We start from the raw sequence: 19,138 nt of genomic DNA on the forward strand, positions 1-19,138 counted from the left end.
TCCTTCCTTCCTTCCTTCCTTCCTTCTCTCCTTCCTTCTTTTCTCCCTTCCTTTCTCTTTCTTTATTTTAGTGTCTTACTTGATTAAAGAATAGTTTTTTAAATACAATAAGGCACTAAAATAATCCTAGCTTCATGTTTTTTAGAGTTAAAGAACTGGGTAGAAATGAGACGATCAGGGACCATTGGGAACAAGCCCCAAGTGAAAAATATATTATGCATTTCCTGTTGGCTGTGATTACTAAACTGCTTATGGTCCAGTGCCCCAGCTGCAGTCACAGCCAGTTCATGGAGGCTCCACAAACCTGCAAAACAACTTTCAAGGGGCGCCTGCGTGGCTCAGTCGTTAAGCATCTGCCTTCGGCTCAGATCCTGATCTCAGGGTCCTGGGATCGAACACTGCATTGGGCTCCTTGCTCAGCAGGGAGTCTGCTTCTACCTCTCCCTCTGCCCCTCCCCCTGCTCCTTCTCTCTCTCTGTGTCAAATAAATAAAATCTTAAAAAAAAAAAAAAAAAACCTTCAAAACCACCAGTGAGCTACCTGAGCTGCCTGAGTTGCCTGCCAGTATCTACCAGTCAGGGGGAGACAACCTTCTTAGCCCTCATTAGCATAATGGACAGTGTGAGAACCTGAGCAGGAACCGGGGCCTCAGCTTTGCTGGGGTGAGGCCCGCCTAACTGCACCCTGGTGTTGCTGAGTTTCTGTTCAGCTCCAGCTGCTGCCTGTGCCTTTGAATTTTGGGTCTGGCCTCATTTCTATCATTGTGGGGTCCCAAGACCCAATCTCCAGTAGCAGAAAAGTGATTTTAATATTTCTGCAACTTTTTACGTATTTCTGCATCTCTGGAAAGCAGGACAAAGCAAGCTTTCTAAAACTGCCTTTTTTGACAATAAATGTAGGATTGGAATTTGTCTTTTGTGTAGAGCTGCTCTAGTCCTGAGAAGAATCTCTTTAGTGAGCCTTATTTGACATGCTCACTTGAGAAATTATTATACATAGAAATAAATGGACCCCCAGCTTTCCTTATATTGTTGGTTTATTATAAAGGATGTAGCTCAGAAACAGTCAAGTGGAAGACTTGACTCTAGGGCAGAGATCCCTTGGGGGTTGGGGTAGGGGAGTGGTTTGCACAGAGTTTCTGTGTCCTCTCTGGTTCAGCCGCACTCCCAGAACAACGATGTGTTCATCAACCCAGCAGTACTTTGTTTTTTTAAGTCATCTCTATACCCAACGTGGGGATTGAATTTGCAACCCCAAGGTCAAGAGTCGCATGCTCTACCAACTGAGCCAGCCAGGGTCCCCCACCCAGAAGCTCTTTAAAGGCTGTTTTCTTTTTTTAAATAAAGGTTTCATTACTTAGGCATGATTGATTAAATCATCCGTCATTGATGATCAAACACAATCTCTGGTCCCTCTTGCCTTCCTGGAGGTCACATGGTTGGGGGTTGGGGTTGGGCTGAAAGTTCTGGCCCTCTAGTCATCTGGTTGCTTTTTGGGTGAATGGCTACCACCCTGAAGCTATGTAGGGGCCCCCACCTTGAGTCATCTTATTTACACTCAAGGCCCTCTTTTTCTCACTTAGGAAATTCCAAGGGTTTTAGGAGCACTGTGCCAGGAACAGGGGGCAAAGACCAAATATATTTTTTTATTATACCACAGAAGAAGAATTATAGGAAAATTCTGTTAACCTCATTTACCCAGGTAAATAAAGATAGATGCCCCTTTCTGGTCCACTTTTAGTCATATCTAATGAAGAGAAGAGAAAAAAAATCAAGGTAAGACTCCAGAGTGGAGGACCCATATCTCACTCAGAGTGGGCTCCAAGGGCCAAAGCATCCTGCCCACCGCCCCCTGGGGACAGATTCCTACACAGACACTTCAGAAGTTTCTCCAGCTCGAGCTGACACCTAGATCTATGGTGAGAACTCTGTATTTAACAATCTTTGACAAGACCTACATTTAAAAATGCATTCGGTTGGGGCGCCTGGGTGGCTCAGTCAGTTAAGCGGTTAAGCATCTGCCTTCGGCTCAGGTCATGATCCCAGTGTCCTGGGATCGAATCCTGCATCGGGCTCCCCGCTCAGTGGGGAGCCTGCTTCTCCTTCCCCCCTGCCGCTCCCCCTGCTTGTGCTCTCTCCCCGACCCTCGTCAAATAAATAAAATCTTTAAAAAAATTAAAAAATGCATTTGGCATCTTGAATTTGTTCATTCACGCTATAAATAGCTGAAATGCAATTTCACCAAACCCTGCTCAGTCATATTAGGAGCGCTTTTCTGGTTTCTATTTTATTATATTGCTCACAATCTATTCCATTTCTTTATAAAGATGCTAGGTGGGCTAAAAGAAGGATTAAGGGTTTACTCCTTGTAGTTTGGACACCACTTTCTTACATACACTGATAAGAAAGTGGAAAAATCCATTGGTGCTTCTATAATTGGAATCAGGGAATTTTGCTATGAGTTTTTAAGTTCCATTTCTTTATGAGGTACAAAGTGATAATCCTCCTTGGTGAAATCTGAAAGCACTTTCCTTCTATTTTAATGATTATTTTCCAAGATGTAAGTAATCTTTCATCTCTGAGGCTGGGATATAGAAGATGGGACTGGTCAAGGAACAGTAGGAAGTAGTTGGGACAATCCTGTGACTTCTGGAAGGCTATGGAGGGAAAGACCACGAGAAGGAAGAACAAAGGATCACGGACAGTCCTGTTTCCACCCCGAGACCTCACTCCTTTTGTTTGGTACCACCAGCCCTCTGGCCAGTATGTTCCTTCCAATCACAGCTATCACTTTACCTGGTGACAATGGATCCTGCAGGGCTTCTGCTCATAGAAGTTCCCCCAAACCACCCTTCCCTTATTCTAATCAATGCCTTTGGTGTATCCCAAAACATGCCATGCAAAATATCTTTCTGTAACCAAAACCTATAGGTAAAAAATCTGTCCTACCACATGTCATAATAAACTATAAAGCTTTAGTAATTAGGAGAATGTAGCTTTGGCTCGGCGACAGACTCATAGAGCTTGGGGAAGAATAGAGAGACCTGGATCAGACCTTGCATGGATGGGCCCTCGATTTTTGAGAGGCAGCAGTTCTGAGCAGTGAAAAAAGGATGGTGTTTTCAACATAAATTGCCTTGGGTTGTGGCTCTATTCATAGGACTTTATATATGATTATGAAACCATCTGATATTATCTGGTGAAGTTAGAGTTTAAAACCCACAGTGGAGAAATTTTGGCACACCAGGATCTATCAAAAATGTTCAAAGCACCCTTATGGGTAATGGCCAGTTGCTGTGGTCTGCATGTTTGTGTCCCTCCAGAATTCAGATGTTGAAATCCTAACCCCCAAAGTGATGGTTAATAGGAGGTGGGGCCTATGGGAGGGGATTAGGCCATGAGGATGGAGCGCTCATGGATGGAATTAGTGCCCTTATAAAATAGATGTCACAGAGCTCCCTGATTCCTTCCACCCTGACCCAGAAGAGGACCCTCACCCGGCCATGCTGCCATCCTGATATCTTAACTTCCAGCCTCCAGAGCTGTGTGCAATACATTTCTGTTGTTCATAAACTACCCAGGCAGTGTTGTTTAATTATAGCTGGACATGTCATGAATGACTACAGCAGCATGTCAACTGTTGATGAGAAGCACAAAAATAACATCCAGGAAACAAAGCAGGTCACACGAAGCATAGTAAATATGCTAGGATTCCATTTACAGGAAGCTCAAAAACAAATGGGCCCAATTCAAAAATGGGCAAAGGACTGAAGAGACCGTTCTCTAAAAGAAGGTATACAAATGGCCAATAGGCATACAGTTATCAGGGAAATGCACATCAACACTGTAATTTAAAAGGCAGATAATAGCAGTATTGGAGGGAATTGGATTGGAACTCTCATACACTGCTGGTGGGAATGTACGATGGTGCAGCCACTTTGGAAAACAGTTGGTAATCTCTTAAGGTATGATCCAGCAATTCCATTCCTAGGGGTATATGCAAGGGAAATGAACACCTATGCCCACACAAACACTTGTAGACAAATGTTCATAATAGCATTATTTGTAATGGCCCCAAAGTGGAAATAGTCCAAATGTCCATCACTGATCAACAGATTTTTCAAATGTGGCATATCCATAAGGTAGTATATTACTCAACAATAAAAAGAAAGTATGAATACATGCTACTGTATGGACAAACCTTGGAAACCTTATGCTGTGAGGAAGAAAACAGTCACAAAGGACCATATGTTGTAGGATTCCATTTATATGAAATGTCTGAAATGGAAATATCTATCGAGACTGTCAGCACCTTAGCAGTTGCCTATGGTAGGAAAAAGAGATAGGGGTAGTGGGGGAGTAAGGAATAACTGCTGATGGGCATGGGTTTCCTTTCGGGATAGGGAAAATGTTCTAGAATTGATTGTGAAGATAATTGCACAACTCCTTGAGCATTTTAAAAACCATGGAAATTGTACACTCTAGATGGCTAAATTGTATGGTATGTGAATTAGATCTTAATAAGGTTCTTTTTTTAAAAAACAAACATAAAAACTGAATAATGTATGAATCAAAGGGGCATATTTTGGGGTAAAATGATAAAGTTAACCAAGGTATCACAAGAGTAGGAGCTCTGTGACCTCGGGAGAAAAGAAATGTCAAAGAACAATTCACATGGTATTCTCTTAGGAAAGCGTCTATTGGGGCGCCTGGGTGGCTCAGTCGGTTGAGCATCCAACTCCTGATCTTGGCTAAGGTCTTGATCTCACCATCATGAGTTCGAGCCCCGTGTTGGGCTCTGCACTGGGTGTGGAACCTACTTAAAAACAAAAACAATAACAAGCAAACAAAAAAGAAAATGTCTATATAGTGAGATGAGAGCAAATAAAATAGTTAAAGAAATAACTCCAGCCTTTCTGGGAAGACAGAGCCACGTGCCACCCCTCCTGCTTCCTTCTGCTGTGAATCACAGAGCAGGCTGGGCGTGTAGTGTGGAGTGCGGGGCAGCCCCTCCTCATCCCAGGGCACCCACACCCTGAAAACACACCTACACCTGCGCGTACCGCTCCCTTCCTTCTGCACAGACGGAGGGCCAGGCCAGAGCTGGAGCTGAGCACCCTGTTGTTTTCAGAATCCCTGCCACCACTCCTCAGTGCCACTGGGCCAGCTCCTCAGCCTCCAGTCTCGACACCTGTGTTTTCCCCACCACGTTTAAAAATGCCCTTCCCGAGAATAACAGTGTCCTTTGGGCCCCCTGCGCAGGCACCTCCCCTTGACCCTTGGGTTTCCCACCTGCTTCTCACGGTGGCACCCTGGGCTCTCTGCATGGTTCAAGGTTCTCAAAAGAACATATTTTGTGGAGATGGTTAGGACATTTCACATTTTCCAGAATTCCTTTACTTCACATGCTGCCCTGATATTGTACTCTTCTGTGACAAACATTCTGATTGTGGGGGCAAAAGCATATATGCTGACTTCCCAGCCAGGGCCAGAAGGGGGTGTGCTTGGGTGGGATGTCACAGAGGAGACAGGGGCTTGTGGGGAGGGGTGGGGATTAAAGAAGTGAGGGAGGAGGGTTCACAAGGGAGTGCGTGGCAGATACAGGAGGTGGGGGGAAATCACAAGCACCTCACTTGCTGTGCTTACTCCAAGAGTGACCCTTGGGGCACAGTTGGGTTGGAAAGGCTTCGACTTGATCCTCTCCCTACCAAAACTCAGGGCTCCAGCTCCCCTTCTAGCCTAGTGGTGCCCTTGCCTAAGCTCAGAGCCCTTCCCCATGGCCTTGAGCACCAGGACAAAGGGCAGGAGAGGAAGTCAGTGCCCACCTATCTCTTCCAGACTCCACCCTCCCATCTTGGACATGGGGTTCTGGCTTTATAAGAATTCCTGTCCCCTACCCCACAGGGCACACTCCCTCCAAGGCCTGTAGATGAGCAGACGGCCACCAGAGGACTGAAGACATCTCTTCCAGAGTGGAGGCATCCTCTCTCGAGGTTGGGCTTTCGGCTTCCTTGATCTCGAGTGCAGCTGGAGAACTGTGCAAAAGACAGAATGAGCAGCGGATGCCGGCCAGGCTGGGGGAAGGACAGGAGGGAAGTTCCAGGTCGGTCCATATTCAAGAAGATCATTCCCCCCACCTTTTCTTTTTCTTCTTGGGGGCATAGAGTACAAAATTCCCAGCCTTTTGCAATGGTCAGTGGGGGCTCCAGTGTAGACAGAGGGATGGTCCTCAAGGAGACCCAAATCCCACTGCAGGGACTGGACTGCAGAGGGTGGTATTGGTGCCTACTTTTGGACTCAGTCTAAATTCCAGAAAATAAAAATGGACCTTAAGGAAGCTGACCTGTATGGCTAAAAAATCATTGCCAGAAAGAAAACTTCAATAATTTTTTTTAAAACTTCAATAAATTTTAAATGCACAATATTTATGCAAGCCAAGTAAATCTAAGGAGAGCAAAAAGGCCCTGAAGCTCCCCACCTCCCTGTGAGCGCTGCCTCGGCCTGCTTGAGAGCCTGACAACCTGGCCTGGAGGCTGCGCAGGTGGCCTGGAGAGGTGACTACTTGGGGAGGGGGTTTGGAGGAAGTAGTGCCATCTTACAGAACCCAGGACAAAGGAGGAAAAGTGGGCCACATGGCCCGAAGGGTGAGCCACTCCTTGAGTCTTACCTCAGCTTCTGACCCATGTACTAGGTCCATCTGATAGGTCAAGTTAGACATCCCTCCACCCTCCCAGGAGGCAGCAGCCTGAAGCAGAGCCTGGCCCCAAGCAGCAGTTTCCAGATGACTCTTGGGACCCACCCCGCTTAGGGTCCCCAGAAACGGCAGGGCTGTGGAAAGGCCTGAATGGCACCCGAGAGGTTCCATGTACAGGTGGGATCATAAGTCAGTGAGGGGTGGCCATGATATTCCTGTGTCCCACTCATGTCCCCAGAGTGAGGTCAAGGCAGAAGGAAACCTGGTGTGGGCTACAGTGGTGTACTTTCTAAACAACGGAGTAAAGAGGCTGATGCCTTTTTTTCATCATAGGTACTTTTAACACTTAAAAAAATTTTTTTTTTTAGAGAGAGAAAGGCGGGGGGCAGGGCAGAGGGAGAGAGAGAGAATCTTAAGCAGGCTCCACGCTCAGTGCAGAGCCCCACTTGGGGCCTAATCTCACAACCCTGAGATCATGACCTGAGCCAAAATCAAGAGCTGGATGCTCAACCAACTGCACCACCAAGGCGCCCCTTACCATAGGTACTTAAAAAAAAATACTTGTTTACTTCCAGTTGTGCCACTTTTAGTTATACCCTAACTTTGCATTTGCCTCTTTTCTTTGCTGGAAATCAAAGTTCAAATCCTCTTTGGTATCGCTACCAACCCCAGTGCCCCAAGTCCTGCTCAGTGTAACCCATTCTGGGGTGTGTCTCTCTAGGCCCGTCCTTACACTTTATATATATAAATTCCTTTTTTTCTTTTTAATGGAGAAGTGTCATCTTATTTTATTATTACTAATGTAAGCATTGATGCCAAAGAAATGAAGGTAATTTTACAAATGCAGAATGTTTGCAAGTACATAAAATTTCCATTTTACTGTAGTTTTCTACCACACTAGTTCAAATGCGTTTCTCTACAACTACTTCAACATAACTCCTTTGGAATTATTTCAGTCATCCTTAACATGTGACTCTGCCAAATACTTTGAATCTAAAATAAACATATAAAATTTTAATTATTAACTTCTAGATGAATGGGGTAAGAAAGTTATCAGGTGATGGTTGGAACTGTTCATTTCCAAGAAGAAACTGTGTTGAAATGTTTCTTCTGATACAGTAGTTATAAATTAGAATTTTCAAAAAACAAGGGCAGAACAAAAGTACAATAAAAGAAACTTCTGCAGCTTAAGCCTCCCATAGTCCTAAACCTCTGAGAGAAGCAAGGCAAAGCAATTTTCCTGCAATTTAAGTGGGTTTCTAGTATTTCCATGTAGTTGAGCTTTCAGAGATAGATGCTCACAACGTATCATTAATACATATATATCATCTTGGCTCTGGTTATATTAATTATGCCTGAAGAGTTTAATACCCATCCAGGTCCAAAGGTGGAAGAACACAGAAACTGGTATGGTAATGGGCAGGAGCAGACCGTGAAAGCACAAGCTGGTTGTGTTGGTGCAGCCTTGTGGGGAGTTTTCTTCCACGGAGGCTGCCAACAGTCCTGCTAGAGATACCAACGGAATGAGGGCAGTCACTGTAGGAAGAGACAGAAACATTCTTCTCCCCCACTTATTACCTGCCACTCTTTTAAAAATGTAAGTGGTATTAAGAAAATCTAGTCTGTGAGATGCCTGGGTGGCTCAGTCAGTTAGGCGTCTGCCTTGAGCTCAGGTCATGGTCCTGGGATTGAGCGCTGCATGGGGCTCCTTACTCAGCGGGGAGCCTGCATCTCCCTCTGCCCCTTCCCCTGCTCATGCGCTCTCACTCTCTCAAATACAATCTTTAAAAGGAATTTCATTGTGTGTGTTGTGGTTTTTAATTATGATCTAGTGCTGCTCCATTTCTTCTTGCTTCTTATTTTAATGTGTCCTCCTAGCTGCCTGCGGTATCATATTAGGGATCCCATCAATAATGGGATAGGCTATTCCCAACTCTTCATTAATCAGTTCATTTGCCGATGTTTCATATCTGAGTGGCTTCTTGGGAGAGCGGGTGCACAGGAACTCAAGCAGCGCCTGGTCGAAGGCGCAGGGCGGGTCCCTGGTCCTCTTGCTCTTGTCTGTGGACGGCCGTGACCCTGAGGTGAGAAGGCATCTACGGGTGCCCACGAACCGTGGTACATGTGGACCCCACAGCGCAGAGGCGAGCCCAACCACATGCTCCACTCAGCATGCATAGTCTGGCAGGCCACAAGCACCCAGCTCGGTGCCTTCAGCCAGCCAGGCTGTTTCAGCCCATCCCTATATATAAATTCCTTTATAGGAGGTACTTTTTCATAAAAAGTGTCAATATGAATATATTCATTTATGTTTGCTTGTTCATCAGTGTTTTTAGAATCTATTCACATATATAGGTATATGAATTCCTTGTAACTGTTGTGTGTCCTGTTTCATCACCTGCACAGATCATCTTTGATTTTGCCTTTCCCCTGTGGATGGACATTTAGGATGTACCTGAAGTTCCTCTGTTATAAGCAATGCAGCAATAATAATCCCCTGCCCAGCTGGAGGGCCATAAGGCAGCAATCCGCTACGGGGGGGGGGGGGGGGGTCTATCCATGCCTTTCTTTAGAATTTCTATTGAATGGTGTTAATTAGCAGAAGAAATGCATTTACTCAGTAACTGCTTTTGAATTCCACTTAATGTACCCCTTACTGCCTTCAGGAATGGACTGCTCCCTCCTTCCTTCTCTGTCTTCCTGGTAGATACTGAAAAGTGGAATTATATTTCAATGTTCATGAGCACTGCCCAATGTTTTTTGCAAACCATTCCAAAGCTGATTTTTTTTTTTTTAAGATTTTATTTATTTGACAGAGAGAGAGAGCACAAGCAAAGGGAGTGGCAGGCAGAGGCAGAGGGAGAAGCAGGCTCCCTGCAGAGGAGGGGGTGCCCGATGCGGGGCTCAATCCCAGGACCCTGGGACCATGACCTGAGCTGAAAGGCAGTCGCTTAACCAATTGAGCCACCCAGGCGTCCCAAAGCTGATTTTTTCCATCAGCCTTTAAAACACCTTTACATTTGATTTTCTTCATCTTTTCCCACCTGGCCGCCTCAGTCTCCTGTGACCTCTCTCTCCCTCTACCTAGCCCTCAGATGGGGCTGTCCACAGATTTCTGAGCCCAGCTCTCTGATATCATCCAGTAGCTCCAGTATAGGTCGGTGAATCCAGCCCATATCTGACTCCCAAGTCCACACCCTGGACCTCTCCCTGTGAATCCTGGATGGGCCCAGGGTATCTCTGTTTACAGGCTAACCCATCCTCCCACCCCAGCCCTACCTGCCTTTACTGCTGCTTCCCCATCTCAGGTAGGGGCAGGGGCAACTCAGCCACCTTCACCCTCGGCCCACTGTCTTCACAGCCCTGTGCCCACCATCCTGCCTGGTCTGTGACTTAGACTTTTGGGGTTTGTTTTTTTTTTTTTTTTTTTGCAGATGACAAGATTTTTTTTTAATTTATGGTTTCCTAGTTATTTTTTATTTTAAATTCAATTAATTAACATATAGTGTGTTATTAGTTTCAGAGCTAGAGTTCAGTGATTCATCAGTCTTATATAATACCCAGTGCTCACTACATCACATGCCCTCCTGACTGTCCATCACCCAGTTATCCTATCCCTCCACCCTCCATCCCTCCAGCAACCCTCAGTTTATTTCTTATGATTAAGAATCTCCTGGGACACCTGGGGGGCTCAATCGGTTAAGCATCTGCCTTTGGCTCAGGTCATGATCCCAGGGTCATGGGATTGAACCCCATGTCAGGCTCCCCACTCAGCAGGCAGCCTGCTTCTCCCTCTTTCTCTCAAATAAATAAATAAAACCTTTTTTTAAAAAAAAAAGTCTCTTATGGTTTGTCTCCCTCTTTTTGTCTTGTTTTATTTTTCCCTCCCTTCTCCCATGATCCTGTTTTGTTTCTTAAATTCAACTTATGAGATCGTATGATAATTGTCTTCCTGATTGACTTATTTTGCTTAGTATAATACCTTCTAGTTCCATTCATGTCATTGCAAATGGCAAGATTTCATTTTTTCTGATGGCTGAGTAGTATTCCATCGTATGTATGAACCACATCTTCTTTATCCATTCATCAGTCAATGGACATCTGAGCTCTTTCCATAGTTTCGCTATTGTGGACTTTGCTGCTGTAAGCATTGTGGTGTACGTGCCCCTTCAGATCACTACATTTGTGTATTTAGGATAAATACCCAGTAGTGCAATTGCTGGATCGTATGGTAGCTCTATTTTCAACTTTTTGAGGAACCTCCATACTGTTTTCCAGAGTGGTTGCACCAGCTTGCATTCCCACCAACAGTGTAGGAGGGTTCCCCTTTCTCCGCATCCCCGCCAACATCTGTCGTTCCCTGACTTGTTAGTTTTAGCCATTCTGACTGGTGTGAGGTGGTTATCTCGTTGTGGTTTTGATTTGTATTTCCCTGATGCCAAGTGATACTGAGCATTTTTTCATGTGTCTATTGGCCATTTGATTGTCTTCTTTGGAGAAATATCTGTTCTTGTCTTCTGCACATTTCTTGATTGGATGATTTCTCCTTTGGGTGTTGAGTTTGATAAGTTCTTTATAGATTTTGGACACTAGCCCTTTATCTGATAAGACATTTACAAATACCTTCTCCCATTTTGTCAGTTGTCTTTTGGTTCGGACAACTGTTTCCTTTGCTGTGCAAAAGCTTTTTATCTTGATGAAGTCCCAATAGTTCATTTTTGCTTTTGTTTCCCTTGCCTTTGGAGACGGGTCTAGCAAGAATTTGCTGTGGCAGAGGTCGAAGAGGTTGCTGCCTGTGTTCTGCTCTGGGATTTTGATGGATTCCTGTCTCACATTGAGGTCTTTCATCCATTTTGAATCTATTTTTGTGTGTGGTGTAAGGAAATGGTCCAGTTTCATTCTTCTGCATGTGGCTGTCCAATTTTCCCAACACCATTTGCTGAAGAGACGGTCTTTTTTCCATTGGATATTCTTTCCTGCTTTGTGTGACTTAGGTTCTTGTTTGTAGCTTTAAAAAACAAGTCCACAATTCCCCACCTGAAGGGCCATCTTCTAGCCCAGGCCACCTTCCCTCCTACCTAGGTCACCCACACAATCTCCTAGCCAGCTTCCTGCCCCAGACTTGCTTGCGAACTTCGTCCATTGTCCCCCCTGTCTCCAGAGCTTCCTTCCACACCACACAGCTGACTGCACCAGTCAACCCTCTCCATTTGAGCATGGAGTCCTTATGATCTCGTTTCCACTCTCCTACCCAGCATTGTCTTCTCCAGTCTCCCCTGGTTCTAAGTTCCAGCTGCAGATAACCAGAGAGGCCCCCCAAGTTATGACTTCTCTAGGCACCCTCCTTCCCTCAACCTACAACACCCTGCAGACCCTCTTTGTCAGCTCCTCCTCGTCCTTCCTGTCCCTCTTAAAGACAGCATCCTCTAGGGAGCCCTCCCAGAACCCTCCCCACCCTGTCCAGAAAGTAGGTTAAGATCCGAATGTAGGGTCCTTGAGGTCTGTTAGAGGCTGACCAGGAGTCACTGGGGGTTGGCTGGGGGCCACTGGGGATTGGCTAGAAGCCTTTGAGGGCTGGCTGGAGACCGTTGGAAATTGGCAGGAGGACTTTGGGACTGGCTGGGGGCCATTGGGGATTGGCTGGAGGCCTTTGGGGGCGTTCCTCCGGGGATTGGCCAGGATATTGGGATTGGCTGGATTCCCTTGGGGGCTGACTGCGTGCCGTTAGGGATTGGCTGGGAACCGGTGGAGATTGGCCCGGGTCCGTTGGGATTGGCTGGATTCCCTTGGGGGCTGACTGGGTGCCTTTGGGGAACTGGCTGGGGGCCGTTGGGGATTGTCCGGGGATCTTGGGCCGCGCGGGCAGTTGCTGCGAGCGCTGAGGGAGGGAGGCCGGGCTTACACCCAGGGGTGGGTCTCCTGAGACAAACAGGGCTGGAGGGTGGGGATCCCCGCCCGCCGGCGCCCTGGACCCGGAGTGAGGAGGAATCCAACGGGAGCGCCCAGCCGCCGAGGCTCCGGGCGGATGAGGGAGAACTGCGGCGCCCCGGAGCAGCCTGCTGGGACCGGCCCTCTGCGGGCAGCCGGGCGAGGGCGCCCCCGCGGCGAGGAGCAGGTCTCTTGGGGCGAGGAGGCCGAGCCCCCTGGCGAGTCGTCCGGGGAGTCGGGACCGCGCAGCCCTCAGCTCGCCGGCAAGTCCCCGGTGGCAACTGCCCGGAGCCCAGAGGCGCCCGGAGCTCGCCCGCTGCACCCGCGGGAGCGGCGAGGGATGTGGGACTGCGCTCAGTTTCCCGTCTTCCTGTGCCTCTTTCCCGACCTGTTTGAGCACAGGCTCCAATTTTAGAGGCTGTGGAAGGGAGAGCTTAGCCCAGGCTTGCTAGCAGGGCCTTTACCTGCCACGGGCTCTTGCCAGTTCTGGCTAAGGGTGAGTGCGCGGGAGGTCTCGCCGGCCGCCCTGCCAAGTGCTCACTCACTGGCTGTGCGCTAGTGGCTGAAACACTGATCGCCAGGGCGGACCTCGGTGACTTAGATCTTGTAAAGCCCTGAGCTGTCCTGACCCCCAAGACGCAACTCCGGAGGGAAGATTTCTCCATGTCAGGCTTAGATCAGATTTGTCCGCTTTTACCAAGAGCTTGTCGACAAAGGCTTTGAGAGACACACGGTTGGGCTGTGCGCTTCGCCACTAGATTTAGGCACCGTGGAGGTAGGACAAGTCAGCTTCCTACACCCACACCACTGAAACAGACAAATGCATACAGGTAAGCAAGGATGATAGAATTAGGAAGGCCTGGTTGTGATGATCGCTGTACCCCCTGTAGTTGGTCCTTTCATAAAGATGTCCTTTGTCCTTGAACAATCTCAGGTACACATTCCATCCTTGCATGTGTGAGAACGTAGATAGAAAATGCATTTCTTTCTTTGTGTGAGATGATAGCCAATAAGTGCCAGGAGGGTTACAGGTGATTTTAACTAAACTGCCTCGAACTAGTTCTGGTTATGCATGCTTGAAGACTGCGGGCTTCTGTTCCAGCTTTAGCTGTCCCGCTGCCAGTAGACTGGGCTTGACAAAAGATAACAGCTACAAAAAGTGGGAAACTCATCTAGTGATTTTATTCTTATAGGGGTCAACTCTCTTCCAAAACCTACTTTTGGGGTTTTTTTGTTTTGTTTTTTGTATTTTCCAGCAACAGATTTTTATATTTCCTCCTGAGTTTTTAGTGTTTATCCATGGGAGATTGATAGGAGCTGCTTGGCCATTACAAGAGTGGGTCCAATCTGTTAACAAAGTTCTAAGAAATATGAGTGAAATTTCATGACTGACCCTTAACCTAGAGACTGGACTTGCATAGGAAGGAACACCCTATAGGTGTTCAAAATATGTTTAGGACCCATCGCTGGAAGTACCCTTTGGAGCCAGCTTAGAATTCATAGAACCTGGTCTCATTCCTGTCGAGTCCATTTCCATTTTCCATCCCGGGTGGTAATATGCAATTTGATTGCCCTTTTATTCACCTCATGGATTCCAAACTTCTTTCAGTCTGTACCAGAAATTCAGTTCACTCTCTTATAAGGATTTCCCACCCTGGAAAATATTTCAAAGCCCCTTGAGCTAAGGGCTTTGGGGAGGGGGAGCACCCAAGAGGAGTTCCAGAGTGGTAATAAGCTGTGACCTCCCAAGTAAGGTGGCCAAGCTGCTGCCCAAGGGGATTCTTTAGAAGGCAAGAACAAGAACTCAATTAGATTTATCTATGTTGCTTCACAAAAGCAGACTTCAATCTGGAATGTGTACAATATGTACCAGGTTCTTTGTACAGGGAGTTAAATCGGATATATTCTTGCTGAATTTTTCAGTCTTATATTTAAGGTTCTGGTTTCCTGAACAATGGTAGATGGCATTTTCTACAGTAGCAAGTGTTTGGGGTCTGTGCTATGATAAATAATGTACTAGTTTGGGTTCTAGAAGGTTCGAATAAAATGAAATCATCTAAGAGAGAAGACAAGAAAAAGCAATAAGCAGCTTGTTCACACTAACTGAGAGTAGGATCCTTCCGGGCCTGCGCAGACAACTGGAACTGCGCTGGTGATGACAATATGTGCCCCCCACCCCCCAGCCTCAGGAAGGCCCCGTGGGAAAGACGCCCATTTCCCATGGCACCTTCTCATCGAGAGCACCCATCTGAGTTGGAGGAAGTCCTCTGCGATATTGAGCCCCTGGGACTGCCCATCACTGGCAAGATGCAGGTGTTTCAAAGCAATTCTTGTGAATCTGTCACAAAAGGGGACCTTGGAGCTGTCTTGTGGAACCCTTGTGAGGCTGAGAACCCTACCAACAGGAGAGAAGCCATATTTTAAGCACCTGGGTCATGTTCAGATCCTGAGCACCAACTCTCATATGGTGGAACAGGCACAGATCTTCACCAAGGTTTGGAAAAGTACTAGCCAGGAAGCATTTCATAGGCAGGCTGCCGCTGCCCTCCCGTGGTTAACATAATGACTGACCGTAATCTGTCAGGTGCTCGGCTTTCCTTTGTGGATTTAGATGAATGAAAGCCATACATTCCTCTATTTTCCCATTTAATTTAGATGGTAGTCTCTATTATAGGCATGGGTAAGGTGAAAGATATAAATTCTTTGATATATGAAATGGAAGGTTGTTCTCAAGTACTGTATCTTTAATTAATAAACTTACTATTTTACAGGAAAAAAAGTGGTATAAATATCTCTGCTTTTTGGCGCCCTCACATAATAAATGTCTTTTTATTTGTCTTCTTTCTACATTACAAGGCAAATTCCTGGAGGGTAGGGAATGTTTCCAATTCTTTGTCAGATCCCATGTTCCTAGCTCAATGAAGAGCACATGGTTTCCAGCAAATATTGTTGAATAACAAAATTACAAGTTGTAAGAGTTTATGTTATGTTTCCCTTTATTCTTGCAGCAAATGTGGCAGGCAGTGGCTTTTTTATTTGATTATCTTATGCATAGATTATTCTTGGCAGAAAGGACTTTATGCCACCTAGACCCACTTCCCCCTGCATGAAGGAAGTCTTGCAGCCTCTTCCTGGATATTCAAATCAAAGCAGGTCAGAAACTGCTTTTTACCTAGTTGAAATGCAAAGAAACGTCACCGAGATAAAATTTTTCATTAATCAGATTAACAAAGATCAGTAATTATTGTGGGTGATGAGAAATTGAACTCTGCATTCTCTTTTGATGCCACTAAAAATGCAATTTAAGAACATGTAATGATTTTATTTTAAACCCTTAAAATGTCCCTGTCATTTGATCCAGCTAACCATAAGGATGTTCATGACAGCTATGTTTATGAAGTAGAAATTCTGTAAAATATAGGAAAATAAACATATAAACTATTTGGTAGTCAACAGTTTATATTATAGAGCTAACATATACAATAGGTACATATCCATAATATCATGGAGAAATGCTTATTGTAAATTCTATAGGAAAAAGTCAATTGGCTATTCTTATGTCTATGATTACTTTTGCCTAATCGCATTGCCTGAGAAGGTCATTGCTATGATACAAAGGACTGGTGATAGTGGGCATCCATGTCTTCTTTCCATAGTGAAATGCTTCTAGAATTTTTCCATTGTATCATCTGTCTATTGTCGAATAACAAGCTTTCTTAAAGCGAAGTTGCTTGAAACAACATTTCTTTTGCTCACAGATACTCAGTTTCCATAGAGCTGGACAGGAATGACTTTCATCTGCTCCATATGGCATCCACAGAGATGGCTCAAACTGAGACTGGACAATCCACTTTCAGTACGGATCATTCACATGGCTGGCAAGTTAATGCTGGCTGTCGGTTGGCAGTTTGGCTGGTCTGGGGTCTGGGAGCAAGGGGCCTTGCTTCTTCTCCAAGTGGGCTTCTCCTCAGATTCTTGGGCTTCTTCACTGGACAATGGCTGAGTTCCCAGAACAAATGTCCCAAGAGATCCAAACCAAAGGCACTTTCATGCTCTGTCCTTGGAAATCATACAATATAGTTTCCACTGTTCCTTATTAGTTGAGAGAATCCCAAAGTTTCACTCAGATTAAGAGGAGGAGAACAAAGATTCCATCCATGAGGTAGTGCAAGGTTGTATTATACAATGAGCGTATGGGATGAAAGACATTCTTATATTCTAGAGTTGATATTTTAACCTCTCTCATTAACAAAGCATTGGAACACTTTATCTTCAACATGCTCCGTCTGTTCTTCGTATATATTTCACTGAATGCTTTTTTCCTTTCTAAGAAAAGATTTTATTTATTTATTTATTTATTTATTTGAGAGAGAGAGAGGAAGAGGGGAGAGGACATCTGAAGCCGAGTCCCTGCTGAGCATGGAGCTCAGTGCTTGGCTCGGTCCCTCAACCCTGAGATCATGAACTGAGCCGAAACCAAGTTGGACGCTCAACTGACTGAGGCACCCAGATGCCCTTTTCTTTTTTTGGTTTTTACCCCATAAATTGGATGCTAAGGTATACCACCAAGGAATACATCTCCAAAGAATATAGTTTCCCTTTGTCTGTCTTTGAGCTTCTTACAAATGGAATCACATATTAAGAATAATTTGTTACCACTTTCTTTGCCCAAAGCTGTTTTCAAAACTGATGCATGTCATTTTGTGTAGATGTGCTTTGTTCATTTTCGTGGTTGCCCGGCACTCTGTGATGTAAATATATGACAGTTGAGCAACTGTGCGGTAGGTGGACTGCTGGCCACTTCCAGGGTTGTTGATTCACATTCTTGTCCACATATCTTAGTGCAAATGTGCATGAGTTTCTTTGGCGTATATCCCTAAGAGGGATATTAGAGATGCTTATGTTACTAAATAATGCCAAACTGTACCGATGTGTACTCCCACTACTCAGTAGGAAAGTTCCTGTTCCATAACCCTGTTAACCATAATCTGATTTTGCCAGATTTTGTTCTTATTTATGGTAGCTTTGAAATGGAAAACAACACCTTAACCCACCTTAATCTTACCTTCCTGCATGCCATCTTCCCAAAGAGTTAAGAAAGTTTTCCCCTAAAAAGTTTGCCCCTTCCATTGCATAGCTCATAACTGTTTGACTTGGTTGTACAGAAATATTTGGCTGAGTATATGGATACCAGAGACAGAATGTGCCTGTATTAGCAAAACTCTGGATGCTTCCATTGCTGCTTTACAGGCTGGCCAGATTTAGCCGGAATTCTTGTCTTTCTCATGGCTTCGCTTAAAGCAATCAAAAAATTATCAACTGAAGCCATCATTCTGGATCTTTCCTACCATTTCCCTAATGCTACAGATTTGGTCAAATTATAGTCTACCGTCCAAAGTAATGCAGGCCTTGAAACCCGACCAAACATTCTACCACCATGTAATTGGAGGTACCAGCTTCTCAGCCTGTGGCCAGCTATAGAAGTCAGGGGAACTATTACTATGGAAGAAGGGAGGATGGACATTGGACCACCAGCAGTGAGTCACTCTACCAGCATCACTTTTTCCCTCCTTATTAACTTTATTTTTGTTTTCTGGAAATGTCCTTATATTGTCCTAGTTCTTGGATAAGAGAGCTGGGTTGACCATTCATTTTTCTCCACCAACTGTCTGCGGTCACTCTTGATGAGGAATACTCAGGTGTTCTTTTTCTCCTTGGCTGCTTTCAAGAACACTTTTGTTTTTGGTGTTTCCATGATTCCTCAACAATGTAAAGGATAGGTTTTTAAAAATTGATCCTACTTGGGGCACCTGCGTGGCTCAGTCAGCTAAACACCTGCCTTCAGCTCAGGTCATGATCCCAGGGTCCTGGGATCGAGCCCCTCATCAGGCTCCCTCCTTGGCGGGGAGCCTGCTTCTCCGTCTCCCTCTGCTGCTCCCCTGCTTGTGCTCTCTCTCTGTCAAATAAATAAATAAATGTTTAAAAAAGAATTGATCCTACTTGATACACAGTGGGTTTCCTGAATTTGTGGATTCGTGAGAATTTCAGAAAGTTTTCAGCCTTTTCTCTTTGACACTGACTGCCCTCATTCTCTCTCTCCTGCTGCAATTCCCAGCTAGATATTTGACTTTCTCATTTTACCCTCTGTGTATCTTACCTTCTCATTCTGATCTTCTGTCCCTGTCTCTGTTCTTGTAATTTTTTCGTTTTTCTAAATTCTCTCCAAACTTCTCTCCAAGTGTCTTATTGTTAAATCTGTCCATTGTATTTTAAATTGTGATCATATTTCTTCATTTCTAAATTGCAAATGTAGAGTATTAATAGACATTGTTTTGAAACACCAATTTATTTAACACAATTATATCTATATGAAATGATATACACTAATACAAAAAAAAAATCCTCTATAAGGGATTTTTGAAACAAATGTCAAACCAGCCCATTCATTCCTTCAGGCTTGAAAGCCTCTGAGGCCCTGAGCAGAGTCCTGTGTATGGTCTGGAGGACTACTTTTAAC

At 45.1% G+C, this 19,138-nt stretch overlaps 1 protein-coding gene and 1 long non-coding RNA gene across 2 annotated transcripts; one reads left to right on the forward strand and one right to left on the reverse strand.

Annotated features, from left to right (window-relative positions):
• Nucleotides 1–8,037: 8,037 nt before the first annotated feature.
• LOC112823237 (phosphatidylinositol N-acetylglucosaminyltransferase subunit Y-like) lies at nt 8,038–8,251 on the reverse strand. Its single transcript, XM_025870852.2, has one exon. It carries the CDS (start codon nt 8,249–8,251, stop codon nt 8,039–8,041), a length of 213 nt encoding a protein of 70 aa, XP_025726637.1. The 3' UTR covers nt 8,038.
• Nucleotides 8,252–12,547: 4,296 nt separating this feature from the next.
• LOC141371411 (uncharacterized) lies at nt 12,548–18,574 on the forward strand. Its single transcript, XR_012376361.1, has 3 exons — nt 12,548–13,451; nt 15,630–15,774; nt 16,380–18,574. It is a non-coding gene; the product is annotated as an uncharacterized lncRNA (long non-coding RNA).
• The last annotated feature ends 564 nt before the right edge of the window (nt 18,575–19,138 follow it).

This window comes from Callorhinus ursinus, unplaced genomic scaffold, assembly GCF_003265705.2.
Source record: "Callorhinus ursinus isolate GAN/ISIS: 27379988/994484 unplaced genomic scaffold, GSC_fseal_2.0 scaffold1, whole genome shotgun sequence".
NCBI classification, from domain to species: Eukaryota; Metazoa; Chordata; class Mammalia; order Carnivora; family Otariidae; genus Callorhinus; species Callorhinus ursinus.

Excerpts from the sequence above, each read along its gene's own strand:
- LOC112823237 (XM_025870852.2), bottom strand. The coding sequence starts at position 8,251 with ATGTTTCTGTCTCTTCCTACAGTGACTGCCCTCATTCCGTTGGTATCT.